Here is a 24537-nt window from a genome sequence, read left to right on the forward strand (position 1 = left end):
ATATAAAAAAGGTGAGTGAAGAAAATACATCATTGAAAATTAGACTCGAACAAGTAGAAATCAAGAGGTAGTCAAGCAAAACCAGAGAAATGAAACAATTGAAAAGAATGTCAAGTACCTTATTAGAAAGACAACAGACCTGGAAAACAGATCCAGGAGAGACAATTTGAGAATAATCAGACTCCCTGAAAAATGTGAGGAAAAAAAGAGCTTGGACACTATTTTCAAGGAAATTATCAAAGAGAAGTGCCCAGACGTTTTGGAAACAGAGGGTAAAATAGACATTGAAAAAATTCATCGATCACCTACTGAAAGGGACCCTAAAATCAAAACACCAAGAAATATAGTGGCCAAGGTCAAGAATCATCAGACAAAGGAAAAGATATTGGAAGCTGCTAGAAAAAAGCAATTCAGATATGGAGGAGCCACAATAAGGATAATCCAGGATCTAGCAGCATCAACATTAAAAGAACGAAGGGCCTGGAACGAAGGACTATTCCAAAAGGCTAAGGAACTTGGTATGCAGCCATGAATAACTTACCCAGCAAAAATGAGCATCATTTTCCAGGGAAGAAGATGGACATTTAACGAAATAAATGAATTCCATCTATTTTTGATGAAAAAATCAGACCTACATAAAATGTTTAATCTTCAAATACAGAACTCAAGAGATTTCTAAAAAGGTAAAAAGAAATCTTGAGAACTACACTTCTGCCATAAAAATATGTAAATAACATATGTATAATTTGTCATAGAAACTAGAGGTGGAAAGGAAATTATATCATAAAAAATGTAAAGTGGTGGTACTACATCTCATGAAGAGGCAAAGGTAACCTATTATATCTGAGAGAAAGAAAGGAGGGAGATGAACATAGTGTGTATCAATAGACATATTCGATTTATGGTGAAATTTCTTCCACTTCATTGAAAAATTGAGAGGGAAGGAGTAAGCTAAGGGGAAGGGAAAACAGAAATTGTGAGGAAAAGGGGTAAAATAAGGGGAGGAACTTTAAGGTGGGGGAGAGATACTAAAAAGGGAGGGCTGTGAAAAAGCAGGTGGTGTTCACAAGTTTAATACTGGGTAGGGGGGTAAGAGGGAAGGAAAGGGGAAAAGCATAAGCAGGGGTTAATAGGATGGCAAGCAATATAGAATTAGTCATTTTAACCATAAATGAGAATGGGGCAAACTGCCTCATAAAGAGGAAGTGGTTAGCAGATTGGATTAAAAGTCAACATCCTACTATCTGTTGTTTACAGGAAACACACCTGAAACAGGGTGATACATTCAAACTAAAAGTAAAAGGGTGGAGCAGAATATACTATGCTTCAGGTGAAGGCAAAAAAGCAGGGGTAGCTATCCTCATCTCAGATCAAGCAAAAACAAAAATTGATCTAATTAAAAGAGTTAAGGGAGGGTATCCTTCTTATCCTGCTAAAGGGTAGCATCATTAATGAAGCAATATCAATTTTAAACATATATGCAAGTGGTGCAGCATCTAAATTCTTAAAAGAGAAATTAAGAGAGCTGCAAGAAGAAATAGACAGCAAAACTATAATAGTGGGAGATCTCAAACTTGCACTCTCAGAATTAGATAAATCAAACCACAAAATAAATAAGAAAGAAGTCAAAGAGGTAAATAGAATACTAGAAAAGTTTGATATGATAGATCTTTGGTGAAAGCTAAATGGAGACAGAAAGGAGTACACTTTCTTCTCAGCAGTTGATAGAACCTATACAAAAATTGATCATATACTAGGGCATAAAAACCTCAAAATCCAATGCAGTAAGGCAGACATAGTAAATGTATCCTTTTCAGAACACAATGCAATCAAAATTACATTTAACAAAAATCCAGGGGAAGATAGACCAAAAAAATAATTGGAAACTAAATAATCTTATACTAAAGAATGATTGGGGGAACAGCAAATCATAGACATAGTTAATAACTTCACCCAAGAAAATGACAATAATGAGATATCATACCAAAATGTGTGGGATACAGGAAAGTAGTAATAAGGGGAAGTTTTATATCTCTACAGGCCTACTTGCATAAAATAGAGAAAGAGAGGGCCAATGAATTGGGCTTACAAGTAAAATTACTAGAAAAGGAACAAATTAAAAACCCCCAGACAAACACAAAACTTGAAATTCAAAAAATAAAAGGTGAGATTAATAAAATTGAAAGTAAAAAAAACAAAAAAAAAAACTATTGAATTAATTAATAAAACTAAGAGTTGATTCTATGAAAAAACCAACAAAATAGACAAACCCTTAGTAAACCTGATTTAAAAAAGGAAAGAGAAAAAGCAAATTGTTAGACTTGTAAATGAAAAGGGAGAACTCACCACTAATGAAGAGGAAATTAGAACAATAGTTAGGAGCTACTTTGCTCAACTTTATGCCAATCAATTTGATAACTTAAATGAAATGGAAGAATACCTTCAAAAATATAGCTTGCCCAGATTAACAGAGGAAGAAGTAAGTAGCCTAAATAGTCCCATCTCAGACAAAGAAATAGAACAAGCTATTAACTAACTTCCTAAGAAAAAATCCCCAGGACCAGATGGATTTACATGTGAATTCCAGCAAACATTTAAAGAACATCTAACTCCAATGCTATATAAACTATTTGAAAAAATAGGGATTGAAGGAGTCCTACCAAATTCCTTTTATGACACAGACATGGTACTGATAACTAAACCAGGTAGATTGAAAACTGAGAAAGAAAACTATAGACCAATTTCCTTAATGAATATTGATGCTAAAATCTTAAATAAGATATTAGCAAAAAGACTTCAAAAAATCATCCCCAGGATAATACACTATGACCAAGTGGGATTTATACCAGGAATTCAGGGCTAGTTCAATATTAGGAAAACTATTAGCATAATCGACTATATCAATAACCAAATTAACAAAAACCATATGATCATCTCAATAGATGCAGAAAAAGCATTTGATAAAATCCAACATCCATTCCTACTAAAAACTCTTGAGAATATAGGAATAAATGGACTATTCCTTAAAATAATAATGAGCATATATTTAAAACCTTCAGTAAACATCATATGGAATGGCGATAAACTAGAACCTTTCCCTGTAAGATCAGGAGTGAAACAAGGTTGCCCACTATCACCATTACTATTCAGTATAGTACTAGAAACTCTAGCCTCAGCAATAAGAGCTGAAAAAGAGATTCAAGGAATTAGAGTAGGAAAAGAGGAAATCAAATTATCACTCTTTGCAGATGACATGATGGTATACTTAGAGAACCCCAAAGACTCTGCTAAAAAGCTATTAGAAATAATTCAGAATTTTAGCAAAGTTGCAGGATATAAAAAAATCCACAAAATCCTCAGCATTTTTATACATTACGAACACAATCCAACAGCAAGAGATACAAAGAGAAATTCCATTCAAAATAACGGTCGATAGTATAAAATATTTGGGAATATATCTACCAAAGGAGAGTCAGGAATTATATGAGCAAAATTACAAAACACTTGCCACAAAAATAAAGTCAGATTTAAATAATTGGAAAGACATTCAGTGCTCTTGGATAGGCCGAGCGAATATGATTAAGATGACAATACTCCCTAAACTAACCTATTTATTTAGTGCTATACCAATCAGACTCCCAAGAAACTATTTTAATGACCTAGAAAAAATAACAACAGAATTCATATGGAACAACAAAAGGTCGAGAATTTCAAGGGAAGTAATGCAAAAAAAAATTAAATGATAGTGGTCTAGCTGTACCTTATCTAGAACTGTATTATAAAGCAACAGTCACCAAAACCATTTGGTATTGGCTTAGAAATAGACTAGTTGATCAGTGGAATAGGTGAGGTTCACAGGGCAACATAGTGAATAAAAATAGCAATCTAGTGTTTGATAAACCCAAAGATCCAAAATCTTGTGATAATAATTCATTATTTGACAAAAACTGCTGGGAAAACTGGAAATTAGTATGGCAGAAACTAGGCATGGACCCACATTTAACACCACATACCAAGATAAGATCAAAATGGGTCCAAGATTTAGGCATAAAGAATGAAATCATGAATAAATTGGAGGAATATGGGATGGTTTACCTCTCAGACTTGTGGAGGAGGAAGGAGTTTGTGTCCAAGGGAGAACTAGAGACCATCATTGATCACAAAATAGAAAATTTTTATTACGCCAAATTAAAAAATTTCTGCACAAACAAAACTAATGCAAACAAGATTAGAAGGGAAGTAACAAATTGGGAAAACATTTTTACACTGAAAGGTTCTGATAAAGGCCTCACCTCCAAAATATACAGAGAATTGACTTTAATTTATAAGAAATCAAGCCATTCTCCAATTGATAAATGATCAAAGGATATGAACAATTTTCAGATTATGAAATTAAAACCATTTCCACTCATATGAAAGAGTGTTCCAAATCACTATTGATCAGAGAAATGCAAATTAAGACAACTCTGGGATATCATTACACACCTGTCAGATTGGCTAAGATGACAGGAACTAATAACGATGAATGTTGGGAGAGGCTGTGGGAAAACTGGGACATTGATTCATTGTTGTTGGACTTGTGAAAGAATACAACCATTCTGGAGAGCAATCTGGAATTATGCCCCAAAAGTTATCAAAATGTGCATACTCTTTGACCCAGCAGTGCTACTACTGGGCTTATATCCCAAGGAACTACTAAAGAAGGGAAAGGGACCTCTATGTGCCAAAATGTTTGTGGCCGCCCTTTCTGTAGTGGCTAGAAACTGGAAAATGAATGGATGTCCATCAGTTGGAGAATGGTTGGGTAAATTATGGTATATGAATGTTATGGAATATTATTGTTCTGTAAGAAATGACCAACTGGAGGAATACAGAGAGGCTTAGAGAGACTTATATCAACTGATGCTGAGTGAAACACTTCAACAATGATACTGCATGAGGATGTATTCTGATGGAAGTGGATATCTTCATCACAGAGAAGATCTAATTCACTTCCAGTTGATCAATGATGGACAGAATCAGCTACACTAAGAGAAGGAACACTGGGAGATGAGTGTAAACTGTTTGCATTTTTGTTTTTCTTACCAGGTTATTTTTGCCTTCTGAATCCAATTCTTCCTGTGTAACAAGAAATTCGGTTCTGCACACAGATATTGTAGCTAGAATATATTATAACACATTTAACATGTATGGGACTGCCTACCACCTAGGGGAGGGGGTGGAGGGAAGGAGGAAAAATTTGGAATAGATGTGAGTGAAAGGGATAATGTTGTAAAAAATTACCCATGCATATGTACTGTCAAAACAAGTTATAATTATAGAATTAATAAAAAATGAAAAAAATTTAAAAAAGAGAAAAAAAGTGCTTATATATCATCTTTCAAGAGACTATCAAGGAAAATTTTCTCAATAATCTACAACCAGAAATAATAGAAATTGAAAGAATTCACTGATCAGTTCCTGAAAGACATCACAAAATGAAATCCCCAGGAATACTACAGCCAAATACCAGAACTCCCAAGTTAAGGAGAAAATAATGCATCAAGAAGGAAACAATTCAAATATAGTGGAACCATAAGTAGTATAACACACAGTAACAGCTTCCCCATTATAAAACCAGAGGGCTTGAAATGTGGTATTCTGTAGAGCAATGGAACCAGAATTACAACCAAGGATAACCTATCCAGCAAAACTGAATATAATCCACTTCTGGGGGCAGAGCCAAGATGGTGGAGAGAACACACATTTGTCCCAGCTCTCCCTTACTCTCAGACTATTTTTTTATGGAACAGCCTCAGAATTAATGCTTAATTGTCAAAACCCACAAATATTGGGAGTACAACACATTATGAACAATTACATAGATTATATCTATATATCTAAATATATCTAGCTATAGATATTTATCTATCTATCTATCTATCTATCTATCTATCTAAAGCAATGGTTTTAGAAATAAATTAGGGTTTAATAGAGAATTATTTAGAGTACTTTAAAATTAAATCAAACTGTAAAGCCACACTTTTCCCCCAAATAATCCTCTCAATATGACTTATGCAAAGAATAAATAATAGTTGGCTAATAATCCTAGAGATTCTAACTACAAATATAAGCTTTTAGCTGTAGAAGGCAAACTTTATAAGGGTTATAATATCAAATTTGTAATTTAAAATTACTTGAAGGAGAAAAAAGACTGATGCTTGTAGAACAATGTGTCAGATTTGATGTTTATTTGATTTCTCTTTAATAAATAAATATTTTATTTTCTTGTTCACTTATAATTTTTGAACAAAGAATAGTGTTTGAGAACACAGATATGTAGGATTAAATGATCTGAAACTTTTTAAATTATGAAAGGAATAATTTAGTGGTTTTCATAAACATTTAAATAAGTAATAGCAACACAAAAAGTGTTTTGATTGAAATGTCTATAATAATCCTGATGTCAAATGTAGGCAGATTCAATGGTTACATGTAATGAAATTCAAAAACTTCAATGTCAGTCAGTTAGCAAACCAAGCAAAAAACATTCTAGAAACATTTGTTACATACCTGGAATTTTGCTAAATTTGGGGGATTAAAATACCAAAGTGAAGCAGATCTTATTCTCAAATAGTTGATATTCTATTAGTTAAAACTATCCTATTAACAAGTGCTGCTTTGCTCTTCAATTTTTATTATTCTTGGAATGGGGATGAGGACATATGATTTCTTTTTGGTTTTGGAGACAAATGGGGTTAAGTTACTTGCTCAGCATCACATAGCTAGTAAGTGTCTGGGGCTGAATTTGAATTCAAGTCATCCTGACTCTAAGGTTGGTGTCATATCTATTATACTACTTAGCTATCTCCATAATTTAATTAATACAGGATGAAACTTCCTCCAACTAAACAGATCAGTATTCTTTAAATTATAGTATTTCTAAGACTTCATAGGTGCTTCATAGGTGGGATTAAGTGGCATCCCTGGTAACATTCATACTAGCATGTGCCAAAGGCAGGATTGGAATCAAGAATTTCAAGACTTCAATAAATATCATAAATCCCAAATAATATGTAATAGAATAATAAAATATGTGAACCTTGACTCTTAAGTTAGATGACCTGAGTTTAAATTAAAAGTCTCTTCACTGGAACAGAACAGATGATAGGTCAGAAAGGTCTTAACATTCTGTTGCTCTGTTTATACTTGCTAGTAAAAGTGGGTGATTCATTTCATTTATGCTCTCTTAGCTCATTTCCTTAGCTGTAAAATCATGAGATTGGACTTGATGGTCTCTAAGGTTCTTTCCAGCTTCCCATCTATTATCCTATGAAGTAATAGCACAGATAATTCAGAACAATTGTTAGATCATGCTGCTGATACCAAATTCCAAAATAGAGATGAGAACCTTTTTCTAGGTCATCAATTTGTCATTGCCTTTTAGACATTATAAGTCTTTAAGCATTATAGCTTTTACCACATAGTATCTTTAGAAATTATTTCCTGTCCTACCCTGGTGTCACTACAAAGAAAGTAGGAGAAGGGCAGAAGTGAACATTAGATGGTTTAAAAATAATTGGTTATGGTAACTTTCTTCTAAGAAGTTTAAAAATAACTTCCTTCTATTTTACATAGAGAAAACATCTAGCAAGGAAAGTTAGGGTTATGAACTGTAATTTTAACTAGAGCAAATAAATCTATACTCAGTTCTGCAGAGCTCAAGTTCAGTTTGGAAGTAGTATTGATTATGAATATTTAATATATAGTAACATTATATTAAGCTTTGAAATAATTAGGTAAATTCCAACTCAGAAAAGTTGTTCTTTAGAATAGAACAAATATTATTTGTTTGTTTCTTTGCCTTTTTTGTGGATACTTTCTTGAATTTGATGAGAAACAACAACATTAATTGTGGGTGGTCTTTAGCATAACAGTTCTCTAGTCTGGGAAAGTGGGTAGTAGTTCCAAAGAGTAGTTTGGACAATCAGGGGAAAAGTCAAGCCAAGTATCTAAAGGATGTCGAACTAAGTAAACTTTGTGCTCTGATGCTGTACTGAGATTTTTTTTTTTAAGTTTGAGATTTAACTAAAGTCATTGTAGGATATAGCTGTCTCGTGACTTCTGGCCAAACAAATAAGCCTTCATTTTGCTTCAATGTACTTTGGCCTTCTCATAGACTGTTTATCTGAAAAAGTACTAGGCTATATAATACTGGACTTGAAGTCAGGAAGATCTGAGTTCAAATCCTTCCCTCTAACTTCTCAGGAATACAAAAGAGCTTGCAATTGAAAAAGGAAGACAAGATACAGATGAATATATACAAATTGCTTAATCTCTCAATCTTAGTCTTTTTACATGACAGATGTAAAGTGCTCTGCAAAACTTAAGATATCTATCTATCTATCTATATATATATATATATGTACATACATGTATGTATATATGTCACTCCTCCTCCTACTACTACTATAACTTCACAGAGAAAAGGAAGTATTTATCATTATGAATATATCAGACATTTGTCAGGTCCTCCTCAGAGAAGATGGAAACCACCTCTAGGAAGAACTAATTCAGGACCTCTTCTCAGTGGGACTAAGAAACATTTACCTATTGATAGGGACTTGGTATCCCTCCTCATCCACGTGACTAACCTAAATGCCTGTGAAATGGGAATCCTGACAATGTCCCTCTAAATCTCCTTCCTTTCACAATCAACAAATTAGAAACTACCCATCTGCTGACATTATCCTTGCACCTATTCTCTAAGTGCTTGAACATCTGGATTCCACTGCTTATTCTGCATAAGCAACTTATTCTAACTCTTTTCTAGGTAGGAGTCAGTACACCCCACCAACCCTGATAATTGATCCAGTCAGAGCAGCTTTAAGCCCTGCCCATCCCTCCTAGTCACCAAGAAAAATCTTCATGTGCATTGAATATATGATAAACAAATATACAAATATACAAATACCATTTCTTTACCCATTATGCAAAGACTTCATTGATAAATCACCATAACTGACACGGGCCATGAATTTGTAATACTTTAAAAAAAATTTTAATACATAGACAAGAGCCCTACAAAAACAAAACAAAACAAAACAAAAATCTTGGGCAGCCATGCTTCTAGACTCCAAGATTTAAGACTTCTTTATCTACTGTTTTGTATTTCCTGATGGTACTGTTAATCTTTACACACAATCTGAGCTTAATCGCACTTTGGACTCATATTGGTTCTCTGCCTGAATAAACCCAGAGAAGGCAGAAATATTTTCCTGGTTCTGAAAAGAATATGTATTTGTCTACTTTGCCAACACTTAGGCTATTTGCATTAAATGAATTATCTGACAATCTGTCAGAGCTGGATTATCCAAGAAGCAGGTTCTATCAATAACCAAAAAATGTAACATATTGAATACATCCCAACATCATTTATCTTTCCACTTTTCAGTTAAGAGAAACAATCTCCATAGATTCTCTAGGTCACATTATTATGACAATCTTTCTCTTAAAGACTGAAGGTAAAGGTGGAATCATTTATGAAGGGGATTCCAAACTGCAAAAAGTGTTGTCATAAATTTATAGGAGAAGGAACCAAGGTAGGGGGAATAACGGGTTAGCTTTGTAATCAGAAAAATCTGGTTCAAATCCTGCTTCTGATATGTACTAACTAGCTCTGCAATTTGATACAAGGCATTTGATTTTTCACTGCCTATCCTCACATAAACTTTCTAAGGCTTTATACAGATTTAGAGTTGAAAGGGATCTCAGATGTCCTCTAGTTCAAACATCTCATTTTGAAGAAAAAGAATTGAGGTTAAGGCAATTGCCAAAGTAATAGAAGGATTTGAACTCAGTTACCTAATTCTAGAGCTAGTGGTCTTTCTTTTGAAACATGAAGTTGCTTATTTGCAATGGTGGGGGAGTTTTCACTACAGGAGTTTTCAAAACTAAAAATTCAATAGGTCTACATAAAAACATCAAGAAACATTTTAAATCATATCATCTACAAATCTTTATTTCATACACACTCATGAAGAACATATATAATTATTTTGTCTATTCTTGAATAACTTTAAAACAATAATTGTTTTAACTTACACATGTTCAAGTATATTATTACAACTATTTGAATGAGGTCTTTTCTAAAAGGGAATATGGAAAAGATCACTCACATTAATTCCATAGTATTGAGATTATTTTATTAAACAAAGGAAAAAGGAAGTGAAAAAAGAAAAAAAGAAAGATCAATAATAGAGCCAGGCCTAACATTTATAAGGGATTACTGTTTCCAAGTTCCACTTTTATTCACTGTGGCTGAACATGTTTTTCTGTCAATTACCCAATCTGTTTTTCAGTCCAGTGAAACAATTTAATATCATTTTAGTTTAGATATAAGACCAAGCAACTATGGCATATTTCCTGTATGTTTATTTCTTGAACCAATAATGTTCAAATAGTTGCCTTCATTGAGATGAATGAACTAACTAACATTGGCTATAATAATAACTATCTCCTTAAATAATGCTCCTACTTTGGTATTCTCTCCTAAGCTTGGTACTGTATACTATGCTAGTACTAGGAAATGAGTACACTTGCATTAGAGTCTTACTATTTCAAAACATATAGAATTATAGATTTAGAGCCAGGAGGGATAATATAAACTATTTTGTCTAATCCTTTGTCTTAAAGATGAAGAAATTGAGTTTCATGGAGATTAAATGACATGGCCAATGTTGTGCTAGCATTAGGCTGCAGAGATGGTTTTTGAATCTATGCCCTCTGAGTATAAATCCCTGTTTTTCCTGTATATGATACACTTGTATCACTACACATAAAAAGAAAATAAATTTGACTTGCAGTTTAACAATGCTTTGGACAGCAAAACATTTTATTCTGCAGTTTTGTAATCCTGTGAAATTATTGATTGAAATATTCATACCAGAATTCACATGAAGACTATCCTATCTGGGAAGAAAAAATGGATTTTCAAATGTCTCAATATGCCAGAGTGCTGCTGAATTGACCCTTCAGTTTATATCCCTATGAGAAACTTACTTTCATCTCCTGTTTCAAATTCAAACTTCTGACTGTAGCCACTGTATCCTGCTGCAGTCCTCACTCGGATGTGAAATACATATTTGGTGGCGGGTTTGAGACCTGTGATGATAACACTGGGGGCCTTGGACCTTGTAGAAGAATAGCTGAGCTGTTCATGCTCCTGAGTAACAGAGAAAAAAGTAAAGAAGACACAAAATGGAGTTATATATTATTTTTTCATGAATCACATTCCAAAGCAAAGCTTAGTGAGGGGTTACTCTGAATGTCAAGATTAAATGAGGTACAAGCATGTTTTTCTTTTAATCTGGTAATTTGTTATCATCATAATGTGATATCATGGCCTTGATTTGGAAATGTGTTAAGAAAGCTGATTTCATTGAACATAAAATGTTAATTGCATTTTTGGTTGAGTGAACTAGATTTATATTCTTCATAAAGGATGGGGTTAGTGTGAAAGCATGTAATTGCAGGAAACTGGCAGAATGGGCAACTGAGGAAATCAACCAACATTGGCAGAGTAGAAAAAAAAAAAAGGATAAATGTGGGAGAAATGTGGGAGAATTGAAAGACCTGCTACTCACTTCTACCCTCAGGTAGTGCCAAAATGCCGGCGCTATCCGTGGGTAGACCTGTGGGTAAAAGGAAAAAAAAAATCAATTACATTTTTTTAATTGGAAAACTTTTATTCTGAGCTAACTGCTTTGCTATGAACTTATTTCTCTCCTACCAATAACAAGAGTTGTATGTAAGTACATACAGTTGGACATATAACAATGAAAATTATATAACTGTGGGAATAATGCCTTCCAGCTATGACTGTTTATATTGCAAAATAAATGGTCTGTTATGAGAATACTTGGTTTCTTTTTTTGAAATCCATCTTGTGAACAACAATTGATGGTAAAGAAAAAAGTCAAAGACTTACCTATGGTCACAGAGTGAATAAGTGGCAGGTTTGGAGACTTTAGTCCCAATCTCCTATATTAATTGCCAAATAACTTGGTCTCTCCTGTCTCACTAACAGGTAATCAATTTGCTAAATCATAGTATTGGGTTTGGTTCAAGTACTCAAACTTGCTCTCTGACTACAGATTCAGAACAGAACATTCTATTTCATCTGTCCATATTTGAGTTCATGGTGAATAAAAGAGTAAAGACATTGTTGGTATTTGAAAAGATTATTTTGTTCTTATGGTTTGCTTCAATTTCTCTTCATGTATTTATTTTGAATACTGGACCTGAAATATGTTTGTAGATTTGGATGGATGATTCATTCAAATTCACCCTTTTCAGATTAGTTCAAAGTTCCTCTAGATTTTTTTTTCATGGATCATGGAGATATTTTTGTTGTTGCTACGTTGTTATAGCTGTGCCAGACCCTTTACGACTCCATTTGGGATTTTCTTACCAAAAATACTGGAGTGGCTTGCAATTTTCTTCTCCAGTTCATTTTACCGATGGGGAGAAGGAGGCAAAGAAATTTAAGTGGCCTGTCCAGGATCACACAATATTTGAGGCCAGATTTGACTCATATCTTTATAGTTCCAGGTCTGGTACTTTATTCACTATACCACCTAGCTACCCAAAGAAGATATTATCCAGGCAAGAAGGAAATGTGTGTACTGATGGAACATACAATGTTAGAATTATTTTGATATGATGCTTCAGGACTGAAGATTTTTAAAGCAGTTTCCTCAAAAAAATTTAAAAGAAGAAAATCATTCAGTTAAAACCCAAGTATTATTTTTATTTTTATCCTGCAATTATATTTTAGGTCTCTACAATTGCTATAAGGTTATTTTTTAAAAATTATGCTTGCTAAGGCATTGACCCACATTTAACACTGGACACCAAAATAAGATCAAAATGGGTTCATGACCTAGGCATAAAGAATAAGATTATAAATAAATTAGAAGAACATAGCATATTGTAACTCTCAGACCTGTGGAAGAGTAAGGTCATAAATTGACCAAAGAAGAACTAGAGACCATTACTGATCTCAAAAAGAGAAAATATTTGCTTCTATCAAATTGAAAAGTTTTTGTACAAACAAAACTAATGCAGACAGATTAGAAGGGAAGCAATAAACTGGGGAAACATTTTTACAATCAAAGGTTTTGATAAAGGCCTCATTTCCAAAATATATAGAGAATTGACCCTAATTTATAAGAGATCAAGCCATTCTCCAATTGATAAATGGTCAAAGGATATGAACAGAAAATTCTCAGATGAAGAAATTGAAACTATTTCTAGCCATATGAAAAGATGCTCCAAGTCATTATTAATCAGAGAAATGCAAATTAAGACAACTCATTATACATGTTGTATATACTACTACACACCTGTCAGATTGGCTAGAATGATAGGGAAAGATAGTACAGAATGTTGGAGGGGATGTGGGCTATTCTGGAGAGCAATTTGGAACTATGCTCAAAAAATTATCGAACTGTGCATACCCTTTGATCCAGCAGTGTTACTACTGGGCTTATCCCAAAGAGATTTTAAAGAAGGGAATGGGACCTGTATGTACAAGAATGTTTGTGGCAGCCCTCTTTGTAGTGGCCAGAAACTGGAAACTGAGTAGATGTCCATCAATTGGAGAATGGCTGAATAAATTGTGGTATATGAATATTATGGAATATTATTATTTTGTAAGAAATGGCCAGCAGGATGATTTCAGAAAGATCTGGAGAGACTTACATGAATTGATGCTGAGTGAAATGAGCATGACCAATAATACTATATGATAATGAATTCTGATGGACATGGCCCTCTTCAATAATGAGATGAACCAAATCAGTTCCAATAGAGCAGTAATGAACTGAACACCCAGGGAAAGAATTCTGGGAGAAGACTATGAACCACTACATAGAATTCCCAATCCCTCTATTTTTGTCCTCCTGCATTTTTGATTTCCTTCACATGCTAATTGTACACTATTTCAAAATACGATTATTTTTGTACAGCAAAATAACTGTTTGGACATGTATACATATATTGTATTTCATATATTGTTATACTTTAACATATTTAACATGTATTGATCAACTTGCCATATGGGATAAGGGGTAGGGGGAAGAAAGAGAAAAGTTGGAACAAAAGGTTTTGCATATATCTTGTAAATAAAAAGCTATAATAAAAAAATGGGAAAAAAGTTATGCTAGTTAGTTATAGATCTCATCTGACTGTCTCCTACTTTGTAAATTTGTATAAGTCATCTTTCATGCCTGGAACAGAATGCTGCTTTTCCCATCTCCAAATCCTATAAAATAGTGCCTCTCTTTTAGGAAAAAAGTCTTTGTTTCCCAACTGAAGTAATCCATACCACATAGGAACATCATGTATTCCATAGTGCTTTAAAATTTATAATGTTTTTTTTTTGTTTTGTTTTGTTTGTAAATAATCCTATAAAGATCTATAATGTCAATATTTTATCCCATATTATAGATGAAATACACAAAATACAAATAGTTTAAGTGACTTAATTCCCTGGGAGGGAAGGTCTATAAATGTTAAAGCTAGGATTCACACTTGAGTCTTCTGACTCTAATATTAACATTCTCTTTACTATATCATACTGCCACTGATGATAATTTTGACCTTTCCTAGGAACTTAACCATTTTCTCTCTTGGATTAAAATTATTTGTCCACATTTCATATTCAACTACTATTCTAATATAAGGTCCTTTAAATTACACATTTGGCCTCATTTGGGGTTTTCTTGGAAAAAAATACTGGAATGGTTTGCCATTTCCTTCTTCACCTCATTTTACAAATGAGGAACTGAGGCATACAACTGACTAAATTAAGGTCATACAGGTAGTAAGTATCCGAGGCAGAATTTGAACAGAGATTCTTCTGATTCCAGGACTGGTGCATTATCCACTGGGCCACATAACTGCTCTCCCTGTATGTAGGAGGTACTACCTAAATGTTAGTTAAATTGAAATTGTCAGTATGTTTCTAAACAATAAAACTTTATTAACCTTAGTTTGCGCTGAAAGATGTAGCTAACACACATCAAAACACAGTTGTAGGACAAAATAGTTCACACCAATAATTTCAGTTGTCTAAGTGGCTAAGATTAGTAAATATTTTCAGTTTGGGTAAATTAAGCTGTAGCTGCTTGTGTATTCACAGTAAATTTGCTATTAATGCCATATTGTCTCAGGCAGATAAATTGTCCTGGTCAGAAACAAATATAGTCAAAGCTCTTGATGAGACTCAGACTGTGAATGTTCCCTACATTTCTAGCCTGGGCAAGATAGGGAGATCTAGGCTTAAAAACAAAAGAAACAAAAATTAAAACAAAAACTTAAGTTCTACTCATCTTTACTTCTAGTCAAAATTTAAATCAAAAACAAATAATTACTAGCTTATATTTTTTAGCCAGCCATATATATGTTCTTAGAAACAATTATCTTTAAGAAAAGGAAAATTTAAAAAAAATTTTCAAAAATTTCTCAGTTGAGTGGCTCAAATTCAGTACCTAGTACAATTATTACAATATTACAATAAAGAATATGTTTTATAAGCAATATAATTTTGCTGTGTATGTAACAATATCTCCAACTCATGAAAAAGAAGAGATATTAAGATCTCTTTTTTCTGAAACATAAGATTTGTGGTGTCAAAATATTGATTTTTACTAAACAGAAAGGTAGACTGAAAGAAGAGGTACAATAGTGCTTTCAAAACTTCACCTCCATGTCTATAAAAGACATGGAGACTTAAATATTTAATCCTATATTTGGAGTAGCTAGTGGCTACACACAGTGGATAGAGCACCAGCCCAGAAGTCAGGAGGACCTGAGGTCAAATCTGGCCCCAGACATCTAATATTTCCTAGCTGTATGACCCTGTACTAGTCACTTAACACCAAAAACAAAACAAATCCGTACATTGGCTATTACTATCAATGAAATATGTTAGGATTACTAGGTGAGAACTCAGGTTGACTTCATTGGTTGGAGTACTTCTTCCCAGAAGCCCTTGTATGATCCCACGCCCATACTCTGGGAGGATAAAAGAGGCAACATTGGGCCTGGACAAGCACACTGAGATAGGGAAGGAGTCATGGAAGGCAATTTCTAGCAAGGAAAAGAGCCTTTGAATCTAGGTCTGGGTACAGATCTGGCCTGAGGATCACCAGCATGGTCTGAGCACAGAGAGTGTGACCAGAATCAATTGATATTCTTTTTTGTCCAGAGCAACTCATTAAATCATCCACTGAGGAGTCATGGAGGGGGTTGCTATCTTCCCTGGTGGAAGGAGCACCAATAGAAATTAAGAATCTTGAAGTTTTGAGGTATTTGAAGCACAAATATCCACTGTGTTCCAAGAGATCTTCTGCACAGCATAAAAGATAAACTGATGTCAAAAGGGATTCTCTGTCAAGTGCAGTCTTTTAGTCACACAAAAGGTTCTTCTTAACAAAGATTCCAGCGGATGCTGGGCAAGTATTCGCCGGGTTTCCCATTGGGTATTCATCAAACAAAGCATTTGGCCTGTTCAGCCACTAAGAGAAGGACCTGAAGGAAGCCTGGGGTCACAACGGGAGCAGGCAGACAAGTAAGCCAAAGGCCAAGCAGCAGCCGGTCCTCCTGCCAAAGTCTGAAACACTGCCCAGTTTTGGCCCTCTGGGATGGTAAGAAATCGCAGCAGGTGAAGATTGGCTTTATGCCTGGGTGAACAATCAAAAGAACTGCTTTTTAAAGCAGAACCACTTTGGGAGCGAAGTGAAGTGCTGACCCCAGGGCATGAACAAGAAATTCCCCCATGAGGCTTAGAAGGGGCTGGGATGTTTTACCTCAGCTATCATGCTAAAATGCACAATGGGCAAAAGTTCATACTGAAATACTGATACTGAAAGAATGGAAATATTTAATCCACTTGGCCCTATGGGGGTGATATAAGATCAGTGGGTACAAGTCTATAGAGAGGCTGGTTTTGGCTCAGAAATCATGGGATTATAGAGGTAGAGCTGGAAAGGACCATAAAGGCCATCTAGCTCAGCTCCCACATTAGAAATGAGGAATTGAGACTGAAAGAGGATGAATGACTTGTCTAAACAAAGTCATGCAGCCTAAAACAGAATTTGAACCCAGGCCTTCCTGACTCCAAATCTAGAACTCGATGCATTTTGTTATCTTGCCTTCTCAAAGTGGAATGGGTTACCTCAAGAAGCTCTGAGTTCTCATCGCTGGAGAGCTTTGTGCAGAAGCTAAATGGCAACATCTCAGAGAAGTAGTGGGAGTGTCTTTTTAGGCAGGTGTCAGATCTATTTAGAGCCAGAAGGGACCTCCAATGTCATTTAATTTAAGCCCTCCACTTTACAGAAAGGGAAATTGAGCTCAAGCAAACCCAAAGTTGCACAAGTAGTGTTAGGGGCAGGGTTTGAATTTAAGTCCTTTAACTCCAGAATCTGGACTCTTTCCACTGGGTTATACAATCTTCTACATCCTGTAGTTTTATGAGATGTAAACCCAGATAATGAGATAAAAAGTTAGCTGTTAAACAAAGTAGATCTATGCAGGGAGGGAAAATCTTGCCAAATCACATGGCACCAGAAGCTACCTAAAAAGGTATTAAGATTAATGACTCCCTAAAGATGGACCGTGAGTTAGAAAAGCAGAGGAAGAAGGATGTAATTGAAGATTATGTTTCAGGAAAGAATCTGTGAGGGCATGGTGGCACTAGGGAAGGCTGAGGCTGATGGATCTCTTAGGCTCAGGAGTTCTGGGTCCCGTAGGACTAAAAGCTAACTGATTATCCTCACTGGATCTGAAACCAAAATGATAAAACCTTCTAAGGAAGGTCAACATGGCACAGGCTAGAAAAAGAAAGCTAGAGAAAGAAAAGCTTTTAAAAGAAGCAGACCAAATCTTCCTCAGCACAGCAGTGGGGCAGGACTGATAAATGTCTGATGAACTTCCAGTGTGGGTGTGAAGGGAGATCCAGTCTCAAAAAAAATCAGTAGGGAATCATTAGCAGCTCAATTTGCAAACTGCCAGAGGATAGTTGAGTCTATCAATCTAGACTTGTTAGAAAACACAGAAGCAATCGCTTTGGAGCTATGCCAAGCCGGGTTTGTATCGGGCGTGGGTAGGGATGTGAGGAAGAACTCATCCCTGTGAAAGCAGTCTCTCTTTGGTAAGTATCAGATGAATTTCAGTGGAGGAATATCTCAAAGCTAGAAGGAGTGTTGGCAGTATTTAGTCCAACTCAATACCTGCATAGGATATCCCTATCCCTAAGACATCCTCAACAGGTGGTTATCCAAGCTTCTGTGAAGGAACCTCCATGGAAAAGCTGGGCTGAGTTTCTCCTGAGACAACCCATTCCATTATGGGATACATCTGATTCTGAGGAAGTTTTTCCTTACTTTGAGCCAAAGTTTGCCTCTCTGAAATTTCCACATGTGACTGTTAGCCCTCTGATGCTAAACAAAGCTAATTCTTTTTCTACATAATATTCCTTCAAATACTTGAGAACAATGATCATGCTCTCTGCCCCATAAAATCTTCTCTAGTACAGATAAAATATTCTCAGGCTCTTCAACCAATTTACATATGACATGGTCTGGACATTGTAAAACTTATCAATATCCTTTCTTAAATGTGGTATTGAGGATTTCTTTTCCTCCTTTGCTAAAGCTTCTGCCTTTATAGAAACTTAGCAGGACACATAGTTATCATTCTATTGTGTCTCAATAAAGATACTGGAAGGAGCTGAAATGTAGCGAGCTGTTGTCTCCAGACGCTGCCGATCGCTCTCTGGGAAGAGATCTGCTGTGTCAACTCAAATCTCTTGAACAGATTCTTCTTCCTGTAGTGAACCTTTGTCTCCAGGCAGTTGCTATTAACTCTTGTCCAGAGAAGTGACTTCCCTTCCTGCAGAGAGCCCTGTCAAGCCTGATGTAGTGCAGAGTCTTCTCGAGCCTCCAGCCAGCCTCTTCTTCTTCCTGAATCCTGGCTCTGAATCTCCTCTTGTCCTTCCACAGTCCAGATGCTTGTCCAGCCCCAATGTTGCCTCTTTTATCCTCCCAGAGAATGGGTGTGGGATAATGCAAGGGCTTCTGGGAAGAAGTACTCCAACCAATGAGCTTGCCCCTCTTATCAAGTCAACCTGAGTTCTCACCTTGTAATCATCCAGACAACCTGAATTCTCACCTTGTCATTGTCCAGACAACCTGAGTTCTCACCTAGTAATCCTAACAGAAATATATTTTCTTCCTTAAGCCATACAACCCCAAATTTTTTTTAAAATTTTTTTAATTTTTATTTTATAATTATACCATTTTTTTTTTGACAGTACATATGCATGGGTAATTTTTTACAACATTATCCCTTGCACTTACTTCTGTTCAGATTTTTTCCCTTCCTCCCCCAACCCCCTCCCCCAGATGGCAAGCAGTCTTATATATGTTAAATATATTACAGTATATTCTAGATACAATATATGTGTGTAGAACCGAATTTTTTGTTGCACAGGAAGAATTGGATTCAGAAGGTAAAAATAACAGTTTACATTCATTTCCCAGTGTTCCTTTTCTGGATGTAGCTGGTTCTGTCCATCATTAATCAATTGGAATTGGATTAGCTCTTCTCTATGTTGAAGAAATCCACTTCCATCAGCATACATCCTCGTACAGTATCATTGTTGAAGTGTATAATGATCTTCTGGTTCTGCTGATTTCACTCAGCATCAGTTGATGTAAGTCTCTCCAAGCCTCTCTGTATTTCTCCTGTTGGTCATTTCTTATAGAACAATAATATTCCATAACATTCATATACCATAGTTTACCCAACCATTCTCCAATTGATGGACATCCATTCATCTTCCAGCTTCTAGCCACTATGAAAAGAGCTGCCACAAACATTCTGGCACATACAGGTCCCTTTCCCTTCTTTAGTAGTTCCTTGGGGTATAAGCCCAGTAGTAGTATGGCTGAGTCAAAGGGTATGCACATTTTGGTAACTTTTTGGGCATAATTCCAGATTGCTCTCCAGAATGGTTGGATTCTTTCACAACTCCACCAACAATGCATCAGTGTCCCAGTTTTCCCACAGCCCCTCCAACATTCATCGTTATTTGTTTCTGTCATCTTAGCCAATCTGACAGGTGTGTAATGATACCTCAGAGTTGTCTTAATTTGCATTTCTCTGATCAATAGTGATTTGGAACACTCTTTCATATGAGTGGAAATAGTTTTAATTTTATCATCTGAAAATTGTCTGTTCATATCCTTTGACCATTTATCAATTGGAGAATGGCTTGATTTCTTATAAATTAAAGTCAATTCTCTGTATATTTTGGAGATGAGGCCTTTATCAGAATCTTTAACTGTAAAAATATTATCCCAATTTGTTACTTCCCTTCTGATCTTGTTTGCACAAGCTTGTTTGTTGAAAAGCTTTTTAATTTGGTGTAATCAAAATTTTCTATTTTGTGATTAATAATGGTCTCTAGTTCTCCCTTGGACACAAACTCCTTCCTCCTCCACAAGTCTGAGAGGTAAACCATCCCATGTTCCTCCAATTTATTTATGATTTCATTCTTTATGCCTAAATCTTGGACCCATTTTAATCTAATCTTAGTATGTGGTGTTAAATGTGGGTCCATGCCTAGTTTCTGCCATACTAATTTCCAGTTTTCCCAGCAGTTTTTGTCAAATAATGAATTCTTATCCCAAAATTTGGGATCTTTGGGTTTGTCAAAGATTAGATTGCTATTTTTATTCACTATCTTGCCCTGTGAACCCAACCTATGCCACTGATCAACTAGTCTATTTCTTATCCAATACCAAATGGTTTTGGTGACTGTTGCTTTATAATATAGCTTTAAATCAGGTACGCTTAGACCACCTTCCTCTGACTTTTTTTTTCATCAGTTCCCTTGCAATTCTCGACCTTTTATTCTTCCATATGAATTTTGTTGTTATTTTTTCTAGGTCATTAAAATAGTTTCTTGGGAGTCTGATTGGTATAGCACTAAATAAATAGATTAGTTTGGGGAGTATTGTCATCTTTATTATATTCGCTCAGCCTATCCAAGAACACTGAATGTCTTTCCAATTATTTAAATCTGACTTTATTTTTGTGGCAAGTGTTTTGTAATTTTGCTCATATAATTCCTGACTCTCCTTTGGTAGATATATTCCCAAATATTTTATACTATCGACTGTTATTTTGAATGGAATTTCTCTTTGTATCTCTTGCTGTTGGATTGTGTTGGTAATGTATAAAAATCCTGAGGATTTATGTCGATTTATTTTGTAACCTGCGACTTTGCTAAAATTCTGAATTATTTCTAATAGCTTTTTAGCAGAGTCTCATACAACCCCAAATTAATGGTATGCTCACATTCAGTGAATGTTTAGCCATTTTGGTTAAAATCTAGAAGATAAGGGCTCTTTTGGGTGCTTATAATAGTTTGTATAGAGTGAGATATCTTGGTATATATTCCAAAACAGGCCTCCAACAAATCAAGTATAGTTGAGAGCTCAGTCTCAAAGTCCAATCAAATAGTCTAATTCAGAAGGAAATGACTGTTACATAAATTATGGAAGAAGACTTGAGTTTTAGAAATTAGGGTTGGATTGAGAGTCATTTGTATAAAGAAGTCAATTAAACTGAGGGAAGCTGAGCTCACTAAGGGATAAGTGGAAAGTAGAAAGAAGAGGAAGGAAATTAAATAGCTTAGAAGAGAATATGAACAACATGATCCAAGTAATAGATCCTTGGAGAAAGAGATCAGACAAAATACAACTCAATGATTCCATGAAACAAAAAGAAATATTGGAACAAAGTCCAAAGATTGGAAAGGTAGAAGAATATAAAAGTTATCTATTATGTAAAATGAACTGGTCTGAAAAGAGATAGAAGAGAAATGACTTAAAAATCATAAACATCCTAAAATCAGCTAACCAAAAAAATTAAATATATTTTGATAAATCATAAATAAATTTACCAAAAATTATTAAAAATAAAAATAGAAAGGAAATTTAGAAAGTGAAATTACTAATTGGACACACCTATAATATCATAGCAAAAATCAAAAATTATTGGATCAAAGGAAAAGATTTCAAGTACTCAAAAACTTTTTTCAAGAATTTTAAGGGCCAGTTGCCCATAGATAGGAGCAATAAATGAGACTATATTAAATATATTTTATTTATTTATTTGCTTATTTGTTTGTTTTGTTTTGGTTTTTGCTGAAGCAATTGGGGTCAAGTGACTTGCCAGGGTCACACAGTTAGGAAGTATTAAGTGCCTGAGGTTTGATTTGAATTCAGTCCTTCTGACTTCAGGGCTGGTTTTCTATCCACTGTGCCACCTAATTGCCACTTAGCTGCCCCCTAAATTAAATATATATTTAAAGGAAAGAAAATATTGAAATAGAATTCACTAAAAGAAAAAAGTAAAATGCCTATAACCATGAATAACATTTAATAAACATGAATATAATCTTATAATGAAAAAATAGAACTGATTAATTTGAAGGGGCTAAATGACACCTAAGAACTTATATTTTAAAAGTGGGAGAAAAGACATGAATCATTTTAGAGTTTCATTATTTTTAAATTTCACAGAGAATGTAAAATGTAGTACCTAACAGTGGTTTTGTTTTGCTTTATTGATTTTAATAGAGAAAAGAAAAAAAGAGGGAGGAAAAGCAATACTTAAGCACACTGGGACTTCTTGTGTACTAGACAAATTGAATCACCATCACCCACTACCACCTTGCTCATCAATTTCACTTAGATCCTGATGGACAAAGTCCAGGACTCTAGATCCAAGAAGAGCCTTAGAAAAATTAGTCCCATGTAGTCATCACTGAGAGAAGAAATCATTGTGGAGAATGAACCCACTCATATGACAGGTAAGCAGTAGGCAACAGTTGGGAAAATTGAAGAGGAAACAAAAGTAACATGCCATGTAAATTGAACTACCACTACCACTATCTTGACCCTTATTTCCTCTCAAAGACTGAGAAATATAGCCGAGGACTCTGAACCCAAGAGCATTTGGAAAAAGAATTGGATTCTACTCAGTGTCAAATGACTCAGTAAAACAACTGATATGATTTTATAAATGAAAATAAGAGACATCATCAATTGCATTTCTTTTGTATCCCAAGGACCTTGAGACTGAAATCTGACTTGTACCTGAAACCTTCCATTTCTTTTCCATTAGAATGTGAAAAAGAGTAAAAATTGTCTTACTTTTCTGTTTTAATAAATAATCATTTTCTTCATTCTTTATTTCTCTGTAGACTTTGACATTATGAAGTACCTTCTCTTCCTTGATATTCTTTTCTCTGTGATTTTTGGGCCTCCAATTCTCCTATTTCTCATTCAAGCTATGTGATGGTGCTTCATTTGCTAGATTCTTATCCAGATCATACTCTAAGTATAGGTATCCTTTTGTGTTCTATTCTGGGTTCCCTCTCTATATTATTTCACTTGTTGATCTAATTAAATGGTAATTAATAATTTATCAACATTTATTAAATACCTATTCATCATATCCACACTCTCACTATTTATTGGAGCTGGACTCCAATAGAACTCAAGATGTAAAATAAAAATCTTTTAAAAACTACCTTATCTGACTCAATATATTTGCTAACTTTCAACCTTGCATCCTTAACTACCTTTAAGACATATTGAACTGGATTACAGTACACATCTTAAAAATAAGCATGTTCAAAATGGAAATAATTGTCTTTCCCTTTCTATCATCCTTCTACCTACCTTCTATTTTTCTTTAGAGAGAGCACCAATATCCTACAACCTTAGTCTTACAAGTTAGGTATCATCTTTGACTCCTCACTATCTTTTACCCTCATATCTAATCTTTTGCCAAGTCATGTTGATTTTACCTTTGCAGCATCTCTTTGATAAATCAACTTCTCATCTCTGACATTGCTACCACTCTAGGGTAGGCTTTTATCACCTCACACTTGAATGATTGCAATAACTTCATGGTGGGCTTGCCTATTTACGTCTCTCTCCACTGAAATCCATATTGACTCAAGCCACCAAACTACTTTTCCTAAAGCTCAGTTATGACCACACCATTACTGGATTGTTCTTTATTTTCAATTTCATGAACTTAAGTCCCAATTGAATTTCCATTTCTTATAAGAAATCTTTCTCAACCCTTATTTCTTTTAGAACCTATCCTTTCTTATTTTCTATTTATCCTGTACATAGCATGTTTGTATATATTTGTTTGCATGTTGTTCATTAGATTGTTAGCCTTTTGATGTGACTACCTTTTATCTCTCTTTTTTATCACATAGCAGGTGTTTAATAAAACTTTACTGATTATTTGATTGAATTATAAAGAAAGGGAGAATAGGCATTTAATAAGCTTCATTTTCTCTGATCTATACAAAGAAGTTTTGAAAACCCCCCCTTCTCCCATATCAGTGTGGTATAGAATCACTTAGAAATTCAATAAGGAAATATCTGGAGACAGAAAGAA

General features: G+C 34.7%; 1 protein-coding gene across 1 annotated transcript in view; it reads right to left on the reverse strand.

Annotated features, from left to right (window-relative positions):
- Positions 1–24537, reverse strand: part of EPHA6 (EPH receptor A6) — a 1095310-nt gene that overhangs the window by 397738 nt on the left and 673035 nt on the right. The window contains exon 7 of the mRNA XM_074299847.1: positions 11041–11203. Within this exon, the coding sequence (XP_074155948.1) occupies positions 11041–11203 (163 nt within the window). The remainder of the gene's footprint in view (positions 1–11040; positions 11204–24537) is intronic.

Source organism: Sminthopsis crassicaudata, chromosome 3 (genome assembly GCF_048593235.1).
Source record: "Sminthopsis crassicaudata isolate SCR6 chromosome 3, ASM4859323v1, whole genome shotgun sequence".
NCBI classification, from domain to species: Eukaryota; Metazoa; Chordata; class Mammalia; order Dasyuromorphia; family Dasyuridae; genus Sminthopsis; species Sminthopsis crassicaudata.